Genomic DNA, 25,862 nt, shown 5'->3' with positions numbered 1-25,862 from the left:
CTCACGCAGACTGACCAACCCCCAGGGCATGGACCCTGCTCAGCTTGATACCCCAAGCCCACCGCTGTGCCTGGGGAAACCTCTGCTGGCCCGTGCTTGGAGCACAGAGGGTGCCTAACCTACGGGGCTCCAGGTCGATAGGAACTCAGTGGGCACCATCCTGAGACCTTGGCTCTTCTCCAGAAGGGGCCGCCGTGGCCCTGGGCTCTCAGGCAAGCCATCATGGGGGGGTGGGCAGGCACCGCAGCCTCTGCCTGCGGCCCCACTACGCCTGGGCGGTCAGGCCTGTCCACTGCTTGTCAGCCTGTGGTTTTTCGACAGTGGCTCATGGGCAGAGCACCACTCCAGCAGGGAAGCCTGGACTCCCTTCCGCCCCTCAGACGCAGCTGTCTTCAAGCACATGAACTTGCAGGCCCTGCCTCTGTAGCTGCAGTTTCCCAGCCCCCAGGACCCCTCCAGCTGTCCAGCTGGAGCGCCTTTGCTCCTCCCAGGCTTGGTCCAGAGCTTCCTCCTCCAGGGCACAGCCCCACCTGGCCCCGGCTCTGCTCATCACGGCTGCTCCCAACCACTGCCCTCGCTGACACAGCCAGGCACCCTCCCCGGGTGGCGACTCCTTCCCTGTGACAACGAGGTTCCATTTGCCCTCACATCCCCAGAAAAGCTGCACATGCACTAAACTGGCTGCTGTGGCTCTGCATTCTGATGGGCCAGACAGGCACATGACTCCTGGCGACTGGGGCATCCCAGGCCCAACCCAGCTCTGCAGTTACAAGTTCCGGGAGCTCGGCTGAGTCGGGGAGCTCTCCCAACCCACCTCCTACCCCGGTTGCAGGGCAGGACCCACCGGCCTCCGTGCAAGTCCTGCTGAAGGGAGAGAGGAACCTCCAGAGCTCCAGAGAGCAGGGCCCGCAGAGCTTCCCAGGAACAATCCTCAAGGGCAGGAGCCAAGGAGAAAACCATTGCCTGAGCCGTTGGAGGCTGGGCTGCGGTCGCCAGTTTCATGACTGCAGGGAGCTCAGGGCTTTGAGGGGTTGCTCCATTATCCCAGTCTCCACACTCCTCTTCCAATGAGGCCCTGGTTCTGAGGCCACGTGGGTCTCCCTGACTGTGCCCACTAGGAAACAAGGTGTTCCCAGGAGGCAGGAGGACAGGGCCAGCAGCTCCTGACCAGGTCACCCTGTGTTTTGCCAAGTCCAGCCAGGGTCCCGGCCTCCCCAGGGCAGGGACACTTTTTTGATTTGAATGTGGCTGGTGGCTGTGACAGGTGCTGCCCTGAGCATTTGACATGGGTCTCATTCAAACCTCACAGAGTCCTGGTGAGGATGGTGACCTCTACCTGGCCTAAGAGAACAGGTGGCTTACAGAGCAAAGGAACAGCACAAGGTCACAGCTTCTGCAGGATCTTGGCATGTTCACATGCAGGTGGCTCTGTGCCTGGAGAGAGGACAGCAAGCCACACACCCAGGAGCACAGGAGGCTGGGGGCAGGCCAGCTTGTCAGCTCCTCTACTGGACCCTCTGTCATGCAAGCCCCAAGCCAGAGCTGGGACAAGGTCACCCAGGTGGGAGCAGGGATGAGCTGCCACGCTAGCCAGGGCCCACTCCTAGGCGAGCCCTGCGCTCCTCCTACCTCCTGTGGCATCCAGGCTCCTGCCTCCCAGGTCACCAGGAGGGGACAATATAACCAAGTACAAACAAAAAAGGGTGTCACATTTGGCATGTGAATGTCCACAACTTGAGTCTAAGTGAAAGCTAGAAAAACAGATTCCCCTGGGGCCGGGGTACAGAGAGGAGGGGAGGACAGGAAAGAGGCCCGGGAGCTGCCCAAGAGCTGCCCACTCAAGGTGAACGTGAAGGAGGGTGGCATTCATGCCCAGAGTGGTTTCAGGGGTGCAAGAACAGAGGAAACCTACAGTCCCCTTGTTCCATCTCCACCTGAAACCAAGGAGGTGGCAAGACCCTGGTATTTTCAGGTGAGGGCTCAGAGGGGACCTCATGGAATTGACCCCAGATAGCCAGAGCTGGAGAAGGAGACTCAGGCGACGCAGCAACCTGGGATGCTGCTGACCAGAGACGTGGGGGGACAGCTGTCAGCAGATGGCAGCACAGGTGGGCAACAGTGGTCAGGTGCTGGAAGGAGGGGTGTGGGTGCTGGACCAATTGAGGCTCAGATTCCACCCCCACCCAGACCAGGGAGAGAGGAGAAAAGGGAGAGAGAAAGTGCAGCAGGGGAGGTGCCTGCTGGCCCGGCCAGGTGGCCATGATCCAGGTCACACATCTTGTAAGGACAGAGCTCCAATAGCCCACCACCCTGTCATGTGGCCTTGACAGGTCATTGTAAACCTCCCTCCCAAGGGCAGGGGCCAGAAAAGGTGAGCCACCCAGCACTCTGGGCACCCCAGGGCTCAGCACCTCCAGGGATGCCCATGGAAGACCTACCTCAGAGGCCCACACGCCCTCCAGCCCCAGCCTTGGGCGCCAGGAGACACCCCTCTGTGCTCTGGCACATCCCACCCTGAGTCTACCAGTGACTCCCCAGCTGCAGGCAGCCCTCCTGGGCTCTCAGCCAGAGCCAAGGCCTCCATCAGGAATTCCATCTGTGTCCTCTCTAAGGACAGTTCTTGCCCAGAAAACAAGGAGGTGCTCTGCACCCACTTTCTGGGCAACTGCCAGCCGCAGCAAGGGGCTCAGGCTCCCCCCGGGGCTCTGCTCGACTGCCTGGCCTTGGGTCTTCCCGGCCTGGACCACTGGCACTGCACCCTGCAGGGCCTGCTCCTCTGAGGGCAGTGGCCAGCCACACCCCTGCGTGGTCTTCCCCAAACCACTCCCACCCACCCAACTCCTCCAGCAGCTTCCCCTCAGTGAAGAACTAAGTGCAGATGCGCCTGCAGGGTGGTCAGGGCCATGTTCTCCCTCTTCTATGACCTCCCTCCTGGGCAGTCTCCTTGTGTCCGGCCTCCACCATAGGCATCCTCTGGGGATTTTCTTCTCCTCCTCCTCCTCCTCCTCCTCTTCTTCCTCCTCCTCCTCCTCCTCCTCCTCCTCCTCCTCCTTCTTCCTGCCTATACCTGGACAGATTCTGCACACTGAAGCCTGGCCTTCCAGCCCCAAGAGGGACTGCCCCCCCCCGAGGGCTTGGTAGGTGCCAGACCCAGACCTGCTGCCCCGTTTCCCCCAGCCCTGCCCAGCAACGATCACCCAGCCTGCCCTGGGGCAGTCCTTGCAGCGCCCTGCAGATTCCCACGGCCATGTTCAAGCCCAGCTCCTTCTCTGCATATACGGAGGCTGAGGTCGATGGCGACTTAGAGGTGTGTGTCTTTGAGCAAGGCTGGCACCCCCTTGAGCCTTTTGAGAGGAATAACAGTGATGTCCTGGTGTGGCCAGCATGATCTGTAAGTGTCCTCTGCCAGGGTCACAGAGCTAGACAGTGGCAGAGCTAAGAGGTTCGGGAACCCCAGGCCCTGGCATCTGCCCATACAAGGACCAGGTTCTGACCCCCACAAGGCTTCAGCACCTTTCTTTCAAGCAGCTGAACTATCCCCATTTTACAGATGAGAAAGTGAAGGCTCAGAGAACACCCTGTGTGAGCTGGCACCCGACTGAACCCGGGCATGTTTCTTTCCCAATGCTCACCATGAGGCGCCGTCACCCCTCCCTGGTCCATGTGCAGGTGTTGGCCTGTCTGGTCTCCTCTTCTCCCCAGGACCTGCACCAGGCCTAGCTCAGGCCAGTAGGTGCTCAGTAAGTGCGTGGCGTGAAACCGCAGAGCCAGGTTTTGGGTTTGCAGACCATGCACTTGGGGGTGTCCTCTGAATAGTGCCAGATGGATCAGGAAGGACAAAAGCCACCTCAACAGAGGGAGCGAGGCTGGGCTCAGTCAAGACTGGACAGGAATGCAGAGGCCAGCGCAGCTGGCATTGTGGAAATTGACAGTGACCTCTCAAAGGACTGGATCCTGGCTGAGGGGAGGCCCGTCCAGCCCAGGACAACATCCTCACAGGAAATGGAGGCGTCAGGCCAGTGACAGCAGCAATGCTCCGTGTTCTCATTCCAGGCTCCCAAGTGACCTTCTGCCTGTAAACAGTTACCAACTAACAAATGAACACACTGATTATGAATTTGACTTTCTGGATAACTAGAGGAAAAAAATGTGCTGACATATTTATCCATCGCCTGCACCTCGCCTGCAAGATACTTCAGCCTGCAACAAATCCCAGCCCATGTCACAAATAACTACAATGATTCAGAAAATACTTGAACTTCTGCTAAAGTTCTTTTTCCTAGATAATTAACTAATTAGTTAATGCTCTGACTTATGCCTCAGTGTCTGGGCTCAGTCCTCGTCAGTCAGCCTGGCCAATCCCAGTGAACATTTTGGATGTCGTTGCTGGGCCTGCAGACTAAGGGGAAGTGGGGCCCTGGCTGCCACACGCCTGCTCTGCAGACAGTCAGCAGCCCCCCACACTGCATTCCACACTTCCTGGAACTTTGCTTCAGTCCTGCCTCACTCGACACAGTTATTAGGCCCTACTGAGTGCCAGGGACTATGTCAGGCACTTCACGATTCTACCCTCTTTCCTCATCCCTATGCCAGCTCCGAAGAGCATGAACTTTGGGGCAGAGAAGAGCACTAGACCTGGAGTCTGGGGCTCTGCATTCAAGCTCTGGCTCTGCACCACGTCACCGAGGCCCTAGGCAGGCCTGGTGGGCCCCAGCTCTCCATCTCCTGGGCCGCGCAGTGGTTTGGCCTGGGGGGCATCTAGGACTCTCGGAGTCGGAGGGGGGGGGTTGGTAAGGAAGGGATGGAGAAGACTGTCCTGCTGGGGCAGAGCCAGGGGCACCAGGAGGAGCCTCTGCATGGGTGGTGTAGCCAGGAAGCCCTGCAGCCAGGGCTGGAGCAAGAGCAGCCAGGGGGCACCTCCCACTGTGGACTGCAAGAGCTGTGCTTTGTCCTCGCACCATCAGGAGCAGAACTAGACTGGTGGGGGCATAGCTGGCTTGTCCCCAGGAACGGGGCTGCATGTGTGTGCGTGGGAAGACCTGGCTGAGCACCCATGGGCACCCAAGATGCTGCTGTTCAGCGCCAGGCAGAGCCCAGAAAGGGCCTCCTCTGGACCTGGACCAGTGAGAACTGGTGCCCCTCACCCCGTGGCCTGTGGTGAGACTCCTGAACTGACGGCCTCAGTCTCCTCTTCTGTTGACCCTCAGGACAGGAGACCCTCATCATCTGTCTCACTAGCTCATCACTCAACAAAAACCCCGAGCAGCTTCTCGGTGCCAGGCACTAAAGAGACAGAGTGCTACAGAGTGTCTCTGTCCCAGCCAAGAGGTGCCAAGGAACTCCTCAGGCAACATGGGGACAATCCCCTACATGTGCCACGTCACACAAGTCACATGCAAGGAGGACATAGAGGGGGTGTGGCTAATTGTAGTCCTGAAGATTCAGGGCCACTGCCTGGGCAAGGACACACGGGATGTCCTTGAAGGACAGATGGAGGCTGCTGATGGACCATGTCTCCTGCAGGAGGTGGCAGGGCCAAGGCCCAGAGTCATGGTGTATAGCAGTCACATGGGTGGCATGACATCATGATTGGGACTGAGCTATGATCCCTCTTTGGGTCCATCCCATGCACTGTGCCATGGACACTTTCAGGGTAAAGGATTGCCAGGTGCACCTGCCCACCATCCCGGAGCCCAGGCACTGGCCCAGGGGAACAGCCAGGTGGAGTTGGAGGGAGGCAGAGGATGGGGCTGGCAGGGCTGGACGGGGCTGGCAGGGCTGATCAGATTGGCAGGGCTGGATGGGCTGGATGGGCTGGCAGGGCTGGATGGGGTTGGGCAGGGCTGGATGGACTGGCAGGGCTGGACGGGGCTGGGCAGGCCTGGACGGGGCTGGCAGGGCTGGACGGGGCTGTCTGTGGGAATGTACCTCTGGGAGTCCAGGGCTCAGGAAGGCAGCAGCATACTCGGACAGTGCCACGTCATGGACCATGTTCTGGGCCATCTCAGAGAGCAGGAGGTCGACGGGCCCGTGTCTGCCCAGCTCCTGCAGTAGCCGGGTGATGAGGTGGTTCCTCCGTAGGCACTTGTGGACCAGGGAAGCCAGCTTGGCCTGACAGAAGAGGAATGTGGGTGCAGAGCTCCCGCAGGGCTGCACGGCAGGGCTGGGGGACCTGGGCGGGCGGCTCCCTGCTTCCCACACCCAGCTCTGCCTCAAGCCCCAGGGCAGCAGCCCACCCCCCCCCAGATGCTTCCTCCACCCAGCAGCCCGGCCCCAGGGCTCCCTGCTGCCCTCCTATGTGTCCAGGGTGGAGAGCATGGACCTGGGCCCTATCGCTGAGGCCAGGCTCCCTTCCACACCTGGATGTGCCCCTCTGTGCCACGGGGCTGTCCAGGGCACCAGGAGACCTGCAGACACAGCCTCCACAGGGTGCTCATTTGTTAAGCACAAGGGACCAGGGTCCTCGTTTAAACCAGTGGCATGTGACAAATGATAAACCCAGAGGCGGGGTGGCAGCCCTGTGTTTTTGAGCTTGACAGTTGACTTTCCACGAGTTCTCAGCAGGAATCACTGAGGTTTCTGTTTCACAGATGCACAGGTGAAGCTCAGATGGGATGGGGACTCTGGGAGGGACGTGACTTAGGGACTGTGCGGCCTGCACTTCTGATTGAACAGTTGAGGAAACAGAGGCCCAAAGGGCAGAGGGCTGTGGGGTTCCTGGTGTCACCATGTTCTGCTGACGCCCAGGCTCCTCCCTGTCCACCCGCCCAGAGACCAGAGGGAAGAACAGACCCTCCCACCCTTCCAGATCCAGGCCCAGATGGGAGGTGTCACCCTAGCCAGCTTCCAGGCCCCCAGCAGAGAACACGGAAGCCCGCAGGCCACAGAGCCATTCTTAGGAATTTGTCCCAGAGGCTCACGTCAGGATGGGTGGGGACGCTCCAAGGAAAATGCAAGTCAGTGTTCTTGTGGGACATCGAGAGAGGTAGGGGGAAGGGAGAGACAGACACACTGAGCACCAGCCAGGACTGAACGGCAAAGCCACCAGTAGGGCACTTTGAACTGAAGCCCTGGAGCACTCTCCACCGCCAAGGCCTGGAGGGTAGGTCACAGTGCGTGGCACCTTCAGGATCATGCCACCAGGCAGGACCCAAGCATGTGGGTCACTTGGCTGATGAAGGTGGCTGATCTCAGGCGTGGGAGGAAATATGTGGAACGCTAGCTCCAAACAGTGACGTGGGGGATTTTCTCTCCTTCCCCCTTCAGTCTAGCATCTGTGTGCCAGGGGATGGGAAATACAAAGGCGGTTTGAAGGAGGCAGGTGGCGCTGACGTCACGGTCCCCTCACCTTCAGCGGGGCCACAGCCACGTCGGCCTCATGCTGCTTTCTCTGGAGCTCTTCCAGCTGCGAAGGAAGCATTCTTGGTCACATCAGGCCCCGCTGCTGGCCATCCCCGGCCTCCCCAGGCAGTGGGCTCGGCTTGACCCCTGCCTCCTCGCCCCCTTTCCTTGCATGAGGACTCGGCCAGGAACGGGGCCTTTTCTATCCCCACTGAGCGGGACGGAGGCTGTGGCCCTGCAGAAGGCACTCTGCCAGGCCGCGTCTCAGTGGCCAGCTCTGAGGCTGCTTCCGTGGGGAAGGACGCCTGGTCCCGAGCCCCTCACAGAGCCCAGAGACTTCCAGCCTGGTGGCACCACTCAGCCACTCACTGACACCCCCTGCCAGTCCCTCTGCCTCAGTTTTTTCACCAACTGGGGGGATGTCACTGTCCACTCAGGGTGAGGCCTGCAGCGAGGACACTGTGGATTGAATGACAGAAAGACTGAGTCAACCTGGCCTCAGTGGGCACCCGGTAGATGGCAGCTCTCTTCATCATGCCTGGGGGCTAACGGTGGACACAGTTGCTCTGAAGCGGCTCCTGGAGAGGGGAGTCAGGACCCTCTCTCAAATTTGGTCTGGCCCGTGGTGCTTGGCTCCCATAACAGCAGAAGTGACACCCAGCCTGGCCTTCAAGAGGACTGGAGTGTCCACTTTCAACCCTTTTCAGAGTAAGACACAAGACAGGCCCAAAACAGAGGGCAGAGGGTCTGGGTGTGCTGCCTCTGAGCCACCCTGCAGAGGTGCCAGGCACATGTGCATGGGGCCACCTTGGACCCTCCAGCCTAGTCCAGCGTCCAGTGAGTGACCACCGAGTAACCCCCACTTGTGCCCAGCCGAGTCCCATCTGAAATCCTGCCCCATAAGATGTGAGGCTGTGGCTACGCCTGAGCGCTTTCCAATAGTGAAAACCCAAATAGCTACATTAGAGGTCCCCAGCCTCTTCTGGCCTAAGATAGTCCTTCAGCCTCCCATGCCCACATGCATCAGAACGTGTGTGTACATGTGCGTGTGTGTGTGCTTACAGAATTACACTATGCAAAATACACTGCATCGTGTTTGTCGTTTGATGGAAAACCCTGGTGCGAGTTCCACAGGAACACGTGCAAACCAACCTCATCCCTTTCAAACATGAGTATTCTTCCACCATGAGGCAGAAACAAACCACTTCTTTGTTTATGGGAATTTTTCTGCTTCCATTTCTTTGCTTAATAAACAAGCCTTCATGGATAAGCCTGTTTGGGGATACCTTTTGGAATATATGCAAAATTTCAGCTTCAAGCAGTCTGTCTCATATTCAAAAGGCACTTAATGATATTTGCAGGATTCCATGAGACCTTCTCCCCACCTTGGTTTAGGAAATGGCATGAGTGTGTTGCTTTGGAATGAGTGTGTGGACGTTTGCAATTAAAAAGTGAGAAGATGAGCTGTAGATGAGGAAAAACTGCCTTTCAAATCACATATCCAATTGTTCCTCAGTTCTAGTGTTTTATGGACTCCTTAGGATTTTCTATGTGAAAGACTGTGCACAATTATTATGTATCAATTCATATTAATTAAAATTTGAGATAATCACAGAATTGCATACAATTGTAGGACATGATGGAGAGATCCCTTGTGTGTTTTGTCTAGTTTCCTCCTCAGGAACATTTTGTAAGACTGCAGTGTAATGTCCAATGAGGGACTGCGTCGATGCCACCCCTGACCTTACTTGGGCTCCTGTGGTTTCACATGAGCATGTGCTCGGTCAATGCAATTTCACCCCATGGAGGCTGCATGTGGCCACCCCACCCTGATCCTGGTAGCTGGGACAGCGCAGGAATCCTCTCCAGGCCTTTCAGGACACACCCACCCCGTTCCCGCAGAGCAAGGGCTTGACCTTTCTTTATGTAAACTTTAAGGCTGTGTAAAAACCATATATGTGTGCATTTAAAAATTTTATTTATCAGAGGCTACTGGTTGGAGGAATGACAGTCCCCTTCTTTTCCTTCCTGACACCAACATATATTTAAATATCTAATAGACATTACCAAGCCCTGGGAGCAGAGTGCTCCCCACGAAGAGGTGTTGGCCCCGCCTACCTTGCCCTTGAGCTCCTCCTGCCGCTCCCGGTGCACCCACCCCTGGTCTCTGAGCTGGCACTTCAGGGTCTGCATCTGGTGACGGAGCCGCCGGACACACAGCCTGGGGTCCTCCTCGGAGGCCTCGGCCTCTGCGTCCTGGAGCTACGGAAGGCACAGATCTGGATGGACTTAGGTTCTCGGGTACCCATTCCCCCGCTTTATGTGGTCTACCTATATTTTCCTCACAGAAAGAATAAAAAGAACTTAGAAAATAAGGGAACAAAGATCACCCCGAATCCCACCAGCCAGCTGAATGGTGGGTACCGGCCCCGCCTCCTCCATGCCTTTCCACTGTCCCTCCTGTCCACGGGCGAGTGCAAGGCTCACACTGGGGTCCCGAGGAGTGTCGGGAGGGTCCAGGGAACCCCAGAACAACAACCGAGAACATTATTCTCAAAAACATGCCACGTGCAGTTTGTTGAGCCACAGTCTGCTTTAATAGTGGTCCCTGGCCGCTGTCCTCAAAGAGAGTCCCATGGATGGAATTTCACGTCCAAGTCAAATCATCAGACACTGAATCCGTTCAAGCTTCATGTCTTTATATAAAACAGAAAATGCTGACTTCCCATGAGCGCAGCCTTAGGCCTTCTTGGACGGAGCATGAGGGCCACGCTTTCCCCTGGCTGCAAAGGACCTGTGGGAGGACACAGCCCTGTAGGAAGTGGGCTAAACAAGGGACACCCCCCATATGGTCCTGGATTCTAAGTCCCGATTATTAGAATAACGTACACCCACGTTCAGACTCGGGTTTATATGTGTTCACACGCACCCACAGATTCTCCTTCATGAAAGCTAATAAGCAACACGTATCCTTGACTTTTCTCCCTTAACTCCAGGCCCGAGCTTCCCCTGTGGCCAAATGCTGCTGAAAATGCTGTTGTCAGGATGCGGGTGGCCTTCTGTGGCCATGCTGGGCGCTGGGGTTATTCTAACATTGAACAGGCCTCTGGAGTCTTCCCTAGGATCATAGGAGGGGAGCTTCCAGGTCGAAGGGTGGGGCATCAGTAAGCTCAGGGTACAGCAGGGTGGCTCAGGAAGGAGCAGCATGGCTAGCAGCAGCCAGCAGCAAGAAACGGCCTTCCCTGGACCGGGGCAGTCCACCTGGACCTAGAGCAGTCGCGTGGGAGGCTTAAGGCCCACGAAGCTCCATCTTCCACCATTCCTGACCCAGTGGGAGCGGGTGGAAGGGAATCCCGAGCTCTTCTGTTGGGCAACGAGAGAGGAGAGGGGAGAAGGGCCAGCAGGCAGTCCACTGTGGGTCCATGGCTGACGGGCCTCTCCGTGTGAACTGGGACCACAGGAGCAGAATGTGATGTTGTTTTTTAATTAACAGAAATTCATGCTGCGTGGGCCTGAGATTCACAGGCTGGGCCCTGTCAAGAACAGATGGGTGCTCCGAATGCTTCCATCCAATTCAGCTCCAAGACTTCAAAACAACTTGGCCTTTTGGGAAGTTGGTGTCTCACTGTTGCCTCCCCCCTCTGGCAGTGACTTGGACAAGGGCTTTGTCCCCACAGGTCCTAGGAAAGTGTGCACAGCAACCTCTCAAGAGAATGAGGGTCAGGGCCTGGCTGCAGGTCACCCAGCTTGCTCTATAGGCAGACATGTGAGCTATGCTCTGACTGTGCACTGAACTTGCCTTGGGGACAGTGGTGACATGTTTCCCTCAAGGAACTCTGGCAGGTGGAAAGACTGATACAGACACAAGCAATTAACACCGTGTGGTAAAGGGCAACTGGAGGCTTCAGAAGCCTGCAGGAGGCTGAGCACCAAGGTCCATGGTAGGGCAATGCCTGTGCCCCAGTCCCACGGTGTCAAAGCTCCCACTGGGACTGGCTGCAAGCCACCCAGACCAGACGACGCAGTGAACACACAGAGAGAGAGGTGAGCACGAGTCAGCTCCAACACCCTCTTCCCCTAGCCCAGGCTGAGGGTTGCCCCCCAAAACGAGTCCTAAGGGTGGGCAGCAGTTGCTAGGAGGAAGCTGGGGTGCAGAGAGGGCAGGTGAGGGATGCAGAGAATCCAGGCCGATGGCCCCCGGGAGTGCAGTGGGCAGAGCTGAATCTTCTAGAGCCTAGGGCCAGGGCACTGCTCACGTGAGCGGCTGGCTTTCGCACCTAGTGTGATAGTAGCCTCAGGAGGGTCTTGGGCCCAAGAGTGGCATGGCCAGGCTTGAGACTAAGGGTGACAGAAAGGGGGACTTTCTTCACCCCTTCCTCTGTCCAACCCCAGTCCCACGGATTCTACTTAGTTACTGACCTAGGTTCTCAGCTGCTACGCCTCTTGTCTACAGAGCCCAGACTCCTTCTGTCCACTGCTTCCCCATAGCCCACTGTCCCCTCTCCTCGCAGCAGTCACTTTTCATGCCTTCGGTCCTGCATTTCTCCTGCTCAAAATCCCACTGTATTCAGAATGGTCAGCGGGAGCCTAGCAGCCTCCTGGGATCCTTCTCCGGACAGTTTCTCCAACTTCGCCTCCTCCCAGCCTCGGCTGGTCCACAGTTGCCCAGTCGCACCAGCCCCCTCCTGTTCAGCAAGCCTGGCTCCCCACTGCCGCAGAGCCTGGCCCCTGCCTGGCATCCCCTCCCCACCGTTTCTTCCCAACCTTGGAAGCTGTGGCTCCATAGTCGCCTCCTTAGATCCCAGTCTGCCCCAGGTCAGAACAGCTGGTATCGGAAAACTACGGGATCGGGGAGAACACATAAAAATAGTTCTGCGCCTACACTGGAGGGTAGCCAAGCAGGACCACAGATCTCGAGAAAAAGGAATACAATAGGGCAAGTTCCCTCCAAGTTCCCTGGGTCTCTCTCTGAAATGTTTTCAAACATTTATTAAGGAAAAGAACACCCTGATGAGAGTGGTAGCATTTCTGGGTTGGGGACAAGGGACTGAGCTCAGGGATGCTGAGACAGCTGGGGATTGTGGGACAAACAGAGAAGAAACCCAGACACTGTCCTAGAAATGCCCCTCAGGGCCTCGGCTGAATCACAGCCTGTGTGGTTTCAAGACTGAGAACCTTGCAGGGGACAGCCGCTGGGAGGCCTGCTGCCCAAGAGAGCTCCGAGGTCACATGCCACCAAGATGATGGCAGCACTCTGGCCAAAGCAAGGTGAACAGCTTCAGTGAAGGCTCTGCACACTGAGCTGAAGCCACTGAAAGGCCCGACCTAGAGACTCTAGAAGGCCACACCCTGGGAGTCATAGCAAGCCCTGGGGCTGCAAGAGACCTGCCGGGGAGTAAGATGACCTGCTGATCAGTCGACAACCTGTCAAACGTCCAGTGGCCAGCCAGAACAGAACCCGTTCGCCCTCTCTAGAGGATAATGGTCATCAGCAATCTCCACAACCCCCCAAAGTCAAGCAAAAAAGTTCTTTCGATTACTAGACAGGTAAAGAAGCAGGTAAATGTTCACCAAGAAGTAAAACTACCAATAGAAGCAGGCAAAGAGATGGTTTAGATACTGGAGTTAGCACATAAGAAAGACCTGAAAAATAACTATGATCTCACTTTTTCATATGAAAACGTGAACAAAATGAATAAAAACATGGAGCGTGTCAATAGACAACCAGAATCTTTAAAAAAAAAAAGAATAAAATGGATTCTCTAGGCCTGTGAAATACAATCACTGAAATTAGGACCTCATTGGGTGGATTAACAAAACCTGACACAGTAGAACATAGGATTGGCAAACTAGAGGATGAGTCAATAGAAATGCAACCTGAAGCACAAAGAGGAAAAAAATAACCGTTTTCAAAAGATGTGATATTCAGACCAAAACCCTAGATATCTAGGAGGAAAGAGAAAAATAAAGCAGAATAAAATATTTGAAGAAATAACAAGCAAGAATTTTTCAAGTCTGATAAAAGACATAAATATTCAACTTCAAAAATCTCAGAAAAACCCAGGATCAACACAAATACCCCCTCACCCACACACGTCCAGTCAAGCTGCCCACAAAACAAACCCACAGACAAAAAGGAAATGTGAAAAGTAGCCAGAAAGGAAGCAACACACGTCTTTCAGAGTGAAAATGGTCACTGTAACAGATCCCTGGACAGGAACTCTGGAGGCAGGAGACAGTGGAACGAGACTTTTAAGGTTACAAAGGAAGGGAGAAGGCAGGCCGCCTACAACCCCGTGTTTTAAATTGGGTGGTGAAAAAGATTGCTTTCATAAAAAGAATTATGAAGAGTCAATCACCAGGAAGCCCTCAGCATGCTCTTAAGGCAGAAGGAAACCAGACCCGGGCGAGGAAGAGTGAGAAACAGCACAGCCAGAAAGACAGGAGGGCAACCCGATCCGTGACCACTAACAGCTGCGAGGGGACAGGTGTGCCACACACGGGAGTGGGACCCAAATAAAGGTTCTGCATAATCCGAGATGTGGCGAAAATACAAATTTAAGAAATATTTAGGTAATCAACAGATACATTTGGAATTTCTTGGGTGATCGCTAAAAGAATGAACTAGAATGCATGATACCACAAGCTACTGAGAGGAAAGGGAATAATCAATAATGATTTAAAAAGAGACTAACACCAAAAGCAAAGTCCTGAAAGAAAGAATAAAAGGAAACAGAGTAGATAAGACAAATAGAAAAAATAGCAAATAGATTTTAAACATCACAATATGGCGGTGAAAAACAACATAACTGAAGGAAGGAATACACAAACACACACTTGGACTTGGAGATCTTGAAATGCATCTTGGTAAGTGACAGAGAGAACAGACCACACACTAGTGAAGATGAGAAGATGCAGTCATCCCAGCCTAGTTAGTACCACTAACTAGTACTCGCCAGTTGCAGGGTATTCATTGCTTATGAGGGCATGTGGGATATTCAGCAAAATAGACCATACCCTGTCCATAAAACAAGTTAAATAAGTTTCAAAAAAAGTAAAGTAATATAGTACATGCTTTCTGATAACCATGAAGTAAAACTAGAACTCAGTAACAAAAATAAAGCCAATAACTCCCCCAGAAACCTGGAAATTAAGTCACATGTTTCTGAATAAACCCTGGGTCAAAGAGATCACAATAGATATTAGAAGCTACAGTACTTTGAACTGAACAGACACCGAGTCAAAATCAGTGGGATGGGGGCTGGGGTTGTGGCTCAGCGTTAGAGGGCTCGCCTAGCACACGCGAGGCCCTGGGTTCGATCCTCAGCACCACATAAAAGTAAATAAATAAATAAAGGCATGTGTCCAACTACACCTGAAAAATAAATATTTAAAAAATAATCAGTAGGATGCTTAGAAAAAATTAGGTCTTTAAATGCATAGATTACAAAAAATAAAAAAGAGTTGAAAAATCAATGATCTGAGCTTTCTACACAAGAAGGAAGAAAAAGAAGAGCAAATTAAACAAAGAAAAGGAAGACGTAAGAAAAAGCCAGCGAAGTAAAACACAAGCAAACCATAAAGAAAATCAGTAAAACCAGAAGTTGGTTTTCTGAAACGGGATAAATGGTAGGTGGGGGGAGAGGGGAGGGGCAGGAGGGAGAAGGAGGAAGGGTGCCCGAGAGTGGAAAGGAGAGACTGAGCGAGAAGGCCGAGTGGACACGGGCTCAGCACTGAGGGTCCCACAGGCAGGACCAGCACACGGGGGCATGGGGGGTCCTTCCTGGGCGTCCTGTGGGGGAGCTCCTCGGGGCCCATGGAGGGCAGGCTGAAGTCTTACCATAGGACACACGGAGATCTGGAGCCAGCCTCCTGGGCAAGTCCCAGCTCCACCCTCACCTGCTGTGTGACCTTGGGCAAGACCCTTCACTTCTCTGTGCCGGTGTTTAGTCACCTGTTGGGGGCTGGTGATGGCACCTCCCCCCAGGGATGCTGGAGGAATACCTGGGTCTGCAGGGGGCCCTGGAGCCAGCCAGCACCAGGGAGGCCAGCAGGTCCACTTACCTGGGGGCCGCTGCGTGAGGTCCTCAGAGCGTGCCCTTGGTGGGAACACCATAGCCTTTTCTCCTCTCCCTCCAAACATGCTGCTCCTCCTCCTGCTCCGCCCCTTCCTCGCAGGACACGGGGGATGTCAGCATTTCTCCAGACCAGTGATGGAGCAGTAGAACCAGTGCCACATCCGGGATCCTGCAGGTCTGAGGCAGGGCCTGTCTGCCCTCCAGGAACGCCCACTGCCTCCTCCAAGGGTGGCCCACAGGGGCTTGTGACCTGCTGCCCCGAGAGGGGAGTCACCTGCACCCCTCTGTCCATGGTGCACACCTTGTCCACCGCCCCCTTGGTGCTTTCCTGGGGTTGCTGACGGCCTCCCAACGAGCGTGCCCTGTCCCCCCTGGTCTGCAAGGCCACTTCCTGCTCCAGGGCTCGGACCCTGCGTAGAAGGCGCTCGTTCTCCCCCTGGGAGGCCCGGACCATGCCTTCCACCCCCAGCCCCACACCCCTTACCAGCTCTTTATAGCTGACCCCAAGCTGCGAAATCGGTGCCTTGAGCTCCCTGCTTTCCAGGGCGACGTGCTCCCCGGGGCCGCGGGATTCCCTGGCGCTCTGGGACATGGCCCTCCGGAGTTGGCCCAGATCCCTTTTCAGTTTGTCGTTTTCCTCCTCGAGCTCCGAGATCTTGCCGTAACTCTGCGCATTGCACTCTTCCAGGTCGGAAATGGCCTGCGCGTACTGGCCCAGCTCCCTCCTGAGCTGGGCCAGGTCTCCCTCCAGCGCCCCGTTGGCCTGCTGGAGGCGGCACACCCGGGCTGCGCGTCGCGGGCCCTCTGCCTCGAGATGGCAAGCTTTAGGAGAGCATCCCCCTAGGTCTTCCCGAGGTGCAGCCCTGTCACATGAGACCTGGCTCCTCTCTTTCTTCAGTGAGGAAAGAAGCTGATGCAACGTGGCCCTGGCCCTCTCGAGGGTGTGCCAGAGTGTGGAGAGAGCGTCCCCGTGGAGCTCTGCAGGGTCCAGGCTGGCTTCCTCCTGATCAGGGGACGTCCCTGCAACAGCTCTGCTGGTGTCCCGGGCCACAGTCTGATGGAGGCTGGTGGCCTCTCCACTCTCCTCACCTCTGCTCTGCCTCCTTTGAGCAAAGCTCCAGTTCTCTCCCACCACGAGGGCCATCTCCCGCTGGTGACCCCGGCTGCCAAGTTTCAGGGTGTTCAGTTGCTGGAAACAGGCCTCCACGTCCCGCTCAAGTGCATCTATTTGGAGAGAATATCTATCCTGTCCTTTGCTCAGAGCCCGAGGGGGACCAGTGTCTTCACCTGGAACAGCCAGTCTGGGAGACTGCGGCAAGCCACACCCTGCCACCGAGGGAAGTGTCTCCTTGCCCTGGCACTGCCTGAAGTCCAGCTCCCGGGGCACAGGCCCATTCCCCAGACTGGAGGCTTCTCCACGGAGCCCCTTCTCCTCCTCCTCTTCTTGTCCCCCAGCCCCAGGGCTTCCCTCTGGGGAACGCAGAGCACTTCCACACCCCTGTTGGCTGTCCTGCTTGCCTGGAACCCGCCTCTCGAGGGCTCTGCTCCTCCCTGCAGGGAGCTGACCACCAGCTGGCCGTGAAGCGCTAGTCCCATGAGCCTCTTCCTCTGGTGACAGTCCTCCCAGGAGGCCCCGGCCACAGCCTCCCACCTTCTGCCTCCTGCTCAGGGGTTCAGGCTCCTCTGTGGAGTCCTCCCCCTGCAAAGGAGGCGCTGGACACTCCTGCCAGAGCCAAGGGCAGCTGGCAGTGGCCTGTGTCTCCAAAGTCACGCTCTGGTCCCCCACGCCCCCTGGAGAGCAGACCCCACTCCCCACACTCGGGTCCTCACAGCTCTCCTGACCTGCCTGGCATTTGCCACCAAGCTCTCCCTCGATCCTGCCCGAGGTCCTCACCTCCCCGTGCCCAGCTCCCCCTGCTGGGGTCCCTCCTCCCCTGTTCCAAGTGTCTTTTCTGCAGCTGGACCCTTCCATGGGACATGGGGGATCTGAAGTGCATGGAGACCCCTGGCGCGGGGAGGCGTCGGGACTCCTTGTCTGGTGACAACACCAGCTGGGATGTGCCGCAGCACTGGGGGCAGGGGTGGACCTGGTGTCCAGCAGGTCTTGGAGCTCCTCTGGGGGAGCTTCCTGGGACAGCAGTGGCAGCAGGAGCCCAGGGGCCCCAGCCAGCCCCCGGAGCGGAAGCGTGGATGTCTGCACCTGGAGAAAGGGCTCCTGGGCTTGGGCGGCTCTAAGGCCCTCTGAAACCCAGGCCAGGTCCAGGGCGATGAGTGACCCGTCCATGTGCTGCGCTGGGGAAGAACCACACACCAGGAGGAGAGTCTGTCCATCCAGGCTGGGCTCCGCCAGAGGCTGTGGATGGAAAGAGCCATCAGCGTGAAGCCGACCTCACCTGACGGTCTCGGTGCCACCTCCCCCGCCACACACGCTTCTGGCTCTTGTCCACATGGCCAGAAGGACACCAGGACCCTCGAGCTGGCCGCCGCAGGGAGAGCAGTCCTCTCCTGCCCAGGACCTGGGACGAATGTCTTAGCCCGAGGCTTCTCTAAGGTAATGATGTTGCCCAGGCCACAGGGAAGGGGGGGATCAGATAGGGGACTCCAGCCAGGGAGTCAGAGGTGGCCTGACTGAGATGGGCAGTGACTGGCCACGGCCTCAGGGCAGGTGGGTCCTGACCTCCAGGGCCGGGTGGGGCGGGCCGTGGCAGAGGAGACTGGAGCTCTGGCTGGGCACTGGGGCTGGCGGCCCTGGGAGTCAGGCCTCCTCAGCTCTTTCCCAGGTGCTGGGGGACGGGGTTCCATGAGGTCCCTCTGTGTGGCCACGGGCCCAGGTCCACATGGGGCTCCCCTTCCTCCCATTCCCCAGCCAGGTCCCAGGACAAGGCAGTCCATCCCCTCAGGTCTCCCTCTCAACGTCTCCAGAACGTTCCTCCACATGCAGAGCTTCCTCACCCCCTCAGCTGCCGCAGGTGGCCACCCTGCGGGGCACACGCCAAGCCTCAGGCCTCACCTGTTCACGGGCAGACCCTGTGCGGCCCTCTGACAGCTCGCCCGCGCTCTCGGGGCCTGGCCCAGCTCCAGCGCAGATGCAGGTGCCAGGTCCCTCCAAGGGCTGGCCTGGGAGCAACACGGCCCGGGTTGGAAAGACCCCTAGCAGCTTCCCCTGCTTGTCCCCAGCCACCACACCACCCGCTGCCAGGAGAAGACAGAGCTCCTCCCCAGGGCTGGAGCACATGATGGCTCCTGGGGTGGCCTGGTGATCCCCACCCCCTCTGTCAAGGGAGGAGGCTGAGGCTCAGAGAGGCCAGATGACCAGCAGCAGCTGAGCAGAGGAAACCGGGCTCCAGGCCACACACCCCGGCCCAGGGCCACAGATGCAGCACTCACGCCCTGGGCAGAGCCCCAGCCTCCAACCCTGGCGTCCTCGTCTGTCAAGCGGGCCATAGCTATGGCCTGCCTAGCCCTGCACGGCCGTCACGAGGACAGAGGGACAAACACAGATGGGCCAGCTGGGACCTGGGTTCACTTGGCAGCTCTGTGTCCTGGGCCAAGGAGGTGGCACCCCCCCACCGTGGTGGGAGCAGGCGACGCCCCCTGAGCTGCACTTGGCCCTGAGGGAGGCTCTGATTGAACTGTGAACCCGGCCTAGTGGCAGGGAACCTAGAAGTCACGCCTGGGCCTGTCGTACGACGCAAGGCTCTCTTGAGGGACAGATTAGGGACAGGGTTCCAAGGTAGCAGCTGCCAGCCCAGCCAGGTGTGAGCCTCAGTCCTCACACCTGACCTGCCACCTATGGGGACAGGCAGCAACTCCTGGTCACCACAGGGCTTGTGTGAAGACAAGGCCCTGCAGCCACCCTGCTGACGTGACAGGGCCCCTGGCTGCCACCCTTCCAGGGTTGAGGGCGTGAATCTGACTGCCCAGATGTGGCAAAGTCAAAGACGCCTCATAGGCACTGCAGACTCTGGTCTGACCTTCCCAGGCTGTGTGACACTGAGCAAGTGGCACTGCCTCTCTGAGCCTCAGCTCCTGTCAGTAGAGGGGGAGGCCACCCACCCCTACATCTGCACACCGAGGGGCTGACCCTGTGCTGGGGGTTGTTCAGGCGCCCCCCCCCTCCATGCACCGCAGCACCCACAAACCTGCGAAGGCCTGACGTCCCTGGGCACCGTCGAGCCGGCCTTGGCTGCAGGGACCCAGCGCCCCCTCCCTGGGCTGGCATGGCGAGGCATCCTGAGCGCGGCCCAGGCCACCCTGGAGGAAGGCAAAGGATTTAGGGACAGCAGGTGCCCTGGCGGGAGGGTGCCCTGCTCCGCTCTGCAGACCCGGGTGCCAGGCCCACCAGGCCCCGCTGCTCCAGTTGGCACCTGGGCTCCTTTCCATAGATAACAGGGGCGGCATCTGTCCTCAGAGGAGTCTGTCTGTCCAGGCAAGATGCCTCTGGGCTCCATGAAGGGACCCAAGTGTCCCAGCCCTCCTTCCTCTGCGGTTCTGGCCATGTCCCACCGAGGGAGGCCCAGAGGTTCTGCACGATCCTGCTCTTCAACTGTCAAGTTAGGAGGCCAAGCAGGTCCCAGGACCACCCAGGGACACTGGTCTGGACCTCCCCCAGCCCACACGCGGCAGGTGCAGGCAGAACACACAGGAAGGCGGGCAGCCGGGACCTGCTAGTGCACGGTCAAGTCCGCAGTGGGTAGGTTCTGACAGGCGCCAGGTGCTGCTCAAAGCCAGGGGGAAACAGAAGGGATCAAATGCCCTGTCCCCTCCTCACCTGTCCCCAGATGGGAACACCCGCCTTAGAGGGCCCCTGCAAGGTCCTCTCGCTGTCCTCCGGCTTCCCTCCTCGTTTCTCACAGCCACCAGGGAGACCCGCTGGGCGCCCCCTGCCCTGCAAGCCTACAGAATCCACCCTGTGCTGACGGAGAGCGCAGGAGGTCCCCAGGGCTGTCACGGCTGTCCTGGTCACCTGTGTCCTGTGGGTCCCCTGACCTCTGCACCCTGGCCCTTCTCAGAGCAGCCTCCTGGCCTGCCGAGTGGGTCCTCAATCTCCCCTGGTTTGCGGCTCTGCTGGCAGGGCCGGCCTGCCGCCTGCTGGGCAAACCTGCCCTGTCCCCGCTCAGTCCTGCCTTTCCGCCCCACCCGGCTTCTGAGCCTGGGACTGACAAGGACACTGGGTCTCCAGCCCACTGGTCTCCTCCCCTGCACTGCGAGAAGCCCCTTTGTGGCCTCCTGCCCACCCCGTGCCAGCCCACCTGTGCTCTAGCAGAGGCTGAGGGTCAGAGGTCAGGGCTGGGGCCGAGTGGGACCCAGGGGCCCTGGCAGGCCTGCCACTCTGAATCCTGCCCCTCCTCTGCAAACTGGCTTTGTGATGGGTCTCCCATGTCACATGAAACAGCAGTAAATAAGGGACTCGGTGGGAAGGGGCTCAGCCTCTCCTAAACTTCCAGCCAGACCCTCAATGAGGCTTCCTCTACCCTCCCTTCCCTCCCCAAACTGAAGCCCCCATGATCCTCCTCATGGCCTCTCCCTCGCTCCAGCCTGTGACGCTTATTCTTCTGGGTCACAGGATGCTCAGGCCCTTGTCTGCTAAAAACCCAGGGACCTTGACCCTGGCCACATCGTGGCATGTCCCAAGGACTCTCAGCAGAACCAGCTGGAATCTCGATCCCAACTGTGGAAACCAGTACCGGGAGCCGGACCGGGGGCACCAGCCTGTGTCCCAACGGGTGGGCCTGCAACTGTCCCTCACCGCCTGTCTCATTTTTTAATATTTAATTTTTAGTTGTAGGTGGACACAATACCTTTATTTATCTTTACGCTGAGGATGGAGCCCAGGGCCTCGCGCTCCACCGCTGAGCCCCAGCCCCAGCCCGTCCCCCACTGTCTCTATCCACTGGGCTCCCACTTGACTTAAATGCTCTTATGCAAACCTTAAGGCCATCATTAAAGAGAGAGAATGCAGGAAAGAAAGTGGATGAGAAGCAGGAGAGAGAGAAGGGGCGGGGTGGAGAGAGGAAGAGACAGACTCCAAGTGAGAAGGAGGAGGAGAGGGGCTGAAGGGAAGGAGGGAGTCAGAGATCACAGGTCCCATCTCAAGAAGGTGGACATGGGGACCGTTGTGCTCACGGCCAATCCTGCTTGGATTGTGCTACAATACCAGGTGGCTCCAGTTCAATCCAACAAATGCTCACTGATCACCAGCTACCAGGCAGGCCATGTTTTAGAGCTGGGGACACAGCAGGGATAAATGCACACATATCCCTCCCTTGGGGGATCATCCAGAGGGTCAGAAGAGTGCATACTGAAGTTATCCACTGTCTAGCTTACCCCCTTCATTTCATAAATGATGAAGTCAACATACAGAGAGGGAGAGCAACTTGTCCAAAATCACACAGCAAGTCAATGGGAGAGAAAGCAGAGCTTGCCCCTGGACTTTCCTCTCCTGCACTGCACTGATCAGCCTGTCAGCCTTCCTGCTTTTAACACAGAGGAAACACTTGTCTGTAACTTTATCTTATTTTATCCTTAATATGAAATTTTTTGAAAGATAAGCAAAAAGAAGAAACCAAGGAATACAAAGATATCTGGACACAAACATTCATGTGTTGGAAGGCACCCTTCCAGACGCTAGGTGGGGACATTCCCTATGCACAGACAGCTTAAAATTCTATTTATTCAAAATATAATTTTTGGTTTTCTGCATTTTTCATCAAAAGTCCCAGAAGGATCGTTTCTCCCCGAGTTCCGGGGTGTGGTCCTGGGTGGCTTCCCTGAGACTCTGCTGTCCAGCCTGCCTGGCATTACCCAGCAGCTCCGTCTAGGCTGTCCCCAATTTTTGCCACCTATAAACAGCGCTGGGAAGGACATCGCCATAGCCGCTCCTCACGCCCTCTGCACCCCTTTTGCAGACAGGCTTGTGAGTTGGGAGCACGAGCCTCGGGCACAGGTGTGGAGTGCTCCTTGATTGACAGCCTTCCCAAGAGGCTCTGCCCATCTGTGCCCGCAGTGGCTCAGGCCCTGTGCAGCAGCAGGTGCCTTTAACATTTGGCAAATGCATAAAAGAAAATGGAGTCTCAAGGTTTTGCTTATTTGCATTTATTTTTAAAACAGTAACAATTCTCGTGAGCTCACTGTCCATTACCCCCTTTCATGTGGTTTACAAAGGGTGGCTTCGCTGTCTGTCTCGCACTGTTGGCGCTGCCTCTTGGAGCCCTTGCCTGCTGCTCCAGTGAGTGGCCGACGCCTCCTGCCCAGGTGCAAGCAGCTGCCTGCCATTCCCAAACTGTGAAAAGACGGGTGTGGCGGCTGCCACCAGGGGTCGCTCTACACACAGCGCAGAGGCGGAGAGACAGGAGGGAGCACCAGGAGCGCAGGGACCAGATGGGCTCTCACCTCCAGGATGACAGCGGACAACTGGGCATTTTAAACAGGCTGATTTTGCATCTCTGCAGAGCCTCTCTGTGACCCTTGGGCCTGCACTGCCCCCGGCCATCCTCGGCTGCAGCAGCCTGGCCACACAAATGCTCACGCTGGCGTGTGCATCTGACGCCCCATGTTTTTTTGAAGACCAGGTCCCTGATCAGCTCAGCTCAGTCTGGCACTGTGCTGGGATATGCCAGTGTTCCCAGGAAAAGCCCCAGCAGCCCCTCCAGCGTCACTTGCTTTTAGCTGACTTAAAAGTTGCTAATCTGAGAGGTCACACAGCTGGACGATCCATTGTCTCCCACTAGCTTGCTGTAGAGGACACCTCTGTCACCTCTGCTGTGGAGGCCATGGGTTATTCTTCAGGGACCTGAGGCCACTGTCACCCAAACAGAGACTCTTCACTTGGGCCTGCAGACGTCCAACAGGGTGACCGGAACAAGAGGAAGTTGGTTGGCGCCTCTGTCTTCAGGTTGTGTTCGTCTCTGTGGTGTCCTGAACCTTGGGGACAGATTCTGCTGAGTTCTGCATGGGCCATATGATCACTGGAGAGACGTTGTCTGGAACCAGGATCCAGGGTTACCTTGACCTGGACAGATTTGCTCAGGCTCTCTCTCCCCGTTCAAGGACAAGGACAACTGCCAGTCGCCGCAAGCAGAAATGCTAGACCATGAAAGGAGGGAAAGGAGGTGGCCCTGAGTCCCTGGACGACTGCTGCCCAGCTCCAGAAAAGACATGGCCCTCCTCCCCTTTATTAGCCGACCTAGCTCCCACTCTCGTTGGTCCCATGTCTGTCCCCTCTGAGAGCAGAGTGCCCACCTCTCCAGCCCTGGGCCACTGGACCAGCCTCCCTCTCCCCACATCCTGTCTGTGGCATGGGGTTTCCCATGAGGTGAGCCAGACCTGGGTTGTGTGACAGTAGCTGCCACCATGTCCTCACAAGCAAGCATTCATACACACTTGCAGGTAGGCCGCACGCTCCTGGCCAGGCCCCTTCACCTGGGACCCTGAACAGAAGCTCCCTCCCCAGGCCCCTCCCAAGACTGGGAATGTCCTTGAAGTAGTCCATTCTTTGGGGGACCTGGGCTCCAAGCAACATGCTGGAAAAAGTTTTCACTGTGTGACACCTGGCAAATCAGGGACTCCTCTAGATTATGGATTGGGGACCGGGACACTAATGCCTGCCCCAGCTGCCTCACAGCACCCAAGGGCTCCTTTTCAGGAAAGCGCTTTGTACATATGAAGCAAACAGCACGTTCTCCTGATGACTGTCCTCCCGATAACTCACTCCAGGGCTCCCTGAGCACGTCCAACAACAGACAGGGGCAAGGGCTGCGTCCCTTTCAGATCCTGCTTCTTCCAGTTCCTCAGCAAGTGACTTTATCTCCTGCCTGGGTTTCCTCGTCTGCACAACGAGGCCCCTTGTTTCCCAGCTTCTATGTGTGACTTCCCAGCGTCGCCACTCGGCGGGAAGGTTCCCCCCAGGCAGTGAAGCAAACACTCCCCCCTGGCTCACTTGTAGAGTCGCTGGTTCTGCAAGCCTTTCACATGTGGCCAGGACCTGGGATCCAGAGCTGAATGACCACTCTGTGGAGATGGGGACAGGCAGGTCAGCAGTGGGAACAGAAGGTCGAGGGGCCACAAGATGGTCCCACTGTGCCGACCCCCACGTGCTTTCAATTTGCCTGCAGCCCTGCCTGCCTTAAGTGCACGGACACACCACAACCCCAGCAGACTCCCCGTCATCTGCAGGAGAAAAGCAGGTCTGAACTGCTCATGGGAAGAACCCAAGCTGCCCTGCAGGGGAGGGCTTCCGTGACCCTCACACAGACCCGTCCCGGAACTCAGGGAGCTAAGGAGTGTTAGGGTTTGGAGGTGAGGTGTCCTCCAAAAGCTCATGTGTGAGACAATGAAAGAAGGTTCAGAGGAGAAAAAAATGATGGGTTACGAGAGTCTTAAACCAATCAGCACTTAATCGAGTGGTAACTGAAGGCAGGTGGGCTGTGGCTGGAGGAGGTGGGTCATGGTGGGTGTGGCTTTGGGGCATGTATTTGGTATCTGCCCAGTGGATCTCTCTCTCTGTCCTCTGATCACCATGTGAGCCACTTCCCTCTGCCACACTTTTCTGCCGTGATGTCCAGCCTCCCCCGAGCCCTCCTCTGACGCTGTGAGCCCGCTAATAAACGCTTCCTCCTCTCAGTTGTTCTTTCAGTCACAACAGCAAGAAAGCTGAGTAAACCAAGGGTAATGGCCAACATAACCCTGTAAGAAAGGTTCCAATTACAACCGGTCAGCATGGGCCAAAGTGACCTAGAGAGGTCATGGCAGTGGGCACTTGAAAGTCTGATGTCATTGCTATCAGTCAAGAGTCAGGAGGTGGACCTGGGCAGGACTCTCTGGAAACTTCCCTGGGACCCCAATAAAGGAGGCACCCCTGCTGTCCCTCTCCTCTCTGAGAGGACCCACTGTCTCCCTTGAGAGTGTCCCCTTTTCCCCTTTCCCATCCCTTCTAATAAGCTCATGCCAGCTACTCTGAGTGACACGTCTGAGATCTTTCTGTCCTCGAGGTCATCAGAACTAAGAGGTGAGGTGACTTGTCACCCACAAGGCCGGAAGGCTACAGGACCCAGCCTGGGTCCACTCAGCCTCTGCCAACAGAGCCCCGCCAGGCAGAGGCACTTGGGACCTGTCACCACCTGGCTGTAGCAAGAAGTTGGCCACCTGGGGCTGCGTCCTCCCATCAGCAAGGGGCATGAGAGCCACCTCCTCCAGAAGTGAGACAAGCACTCCAGGAAATGTCACTCAAGCCATGACAAAACAGATAAACACAGACAGCCAGGCAAGCCCTGGGCCAGCTGAAACTCTCCTGCTGTCATTTGTCATGGGCCACCGTTTTGGAGAGCTAGACTTTGGAATCCTGGATGGCCCAACCACTTCTGATGCTGAACATGACCCGCCTCTCACTCTGCCTGTGCCCATCTTCAAAGGGCTCTCTGCCAACATCACAGGGAGACAGCCAGT

At 56.9% G+C, this 25,862-nt stretch overlaps 1 protein-coding gene across 11 annotated transcripts in view; it reads right to left on the bottom strand.

Moving 5' to 3' along the window:
• The window catches only part of CUNH4orf50 (chromosome unknown C4orf50 homolog), a 93,678-nt gene that overhangs the window by 51,528 nt on the left and 16,288 nt on the right, over positions 1-25,862 (bottom strand). For 9 of the 11 annotated variants that reach the window (XR_007340991.1, XR_007340989.1, XR_007340992.1 and 6 more), the window contains 6 exons: positions 19,562-19,673; positions 18,430-18,536; positions 15,406-17,772; positions 9,460-9,603; positions 7,349-7,405; positions 5,929-6,111 (listed from right to left, as the gene is read on the bottom strand). Coding sequence is in view for 5 of the 11 variants with exons in the window: in XM_048784148.1 (XP_048640105.1) it covers positions 5,929-6,111; positions 7,349-7,405; positions 9,460-9,603; positions 15,406-17,772; positions 18,430-18,536; positions 19,562-19,673 (2,970 nt within the window). In the remaining 6 variants the exon portion in view is untranslated. The remainder of the gene's footprint in view (positions 1-5,928; positions 6,112-7,348; positions 7,406-9,459; positions 9,604-15,405; positions 17,773-18,429; positions 18,537-19,561; positions 19,674-25,862) is intronic. The other 2 variants (XR_007340994.1, XR_007340993.1) reach the window with 2 other exon arrangements.

The sequence above is a fragment of the Marmota marmota genome, unplaced genomic scaffold (genome assembly GCF_001458135.2).
Source record: "Marmota marmota marmota unplaced genomic scaffold, marMar, whole genome shotgun sequence".
NCBI classification, from domain to species: Eukaryota; Metazoa; Chordata; class Mammalia; order Rodentia; family Sciuridae; genus Marmota; species Marmota marmota.
Note: the sequence above shows the minus strand (reverse complement) of the source record. Positions and strands in the feature narration are given on the sequence as shown.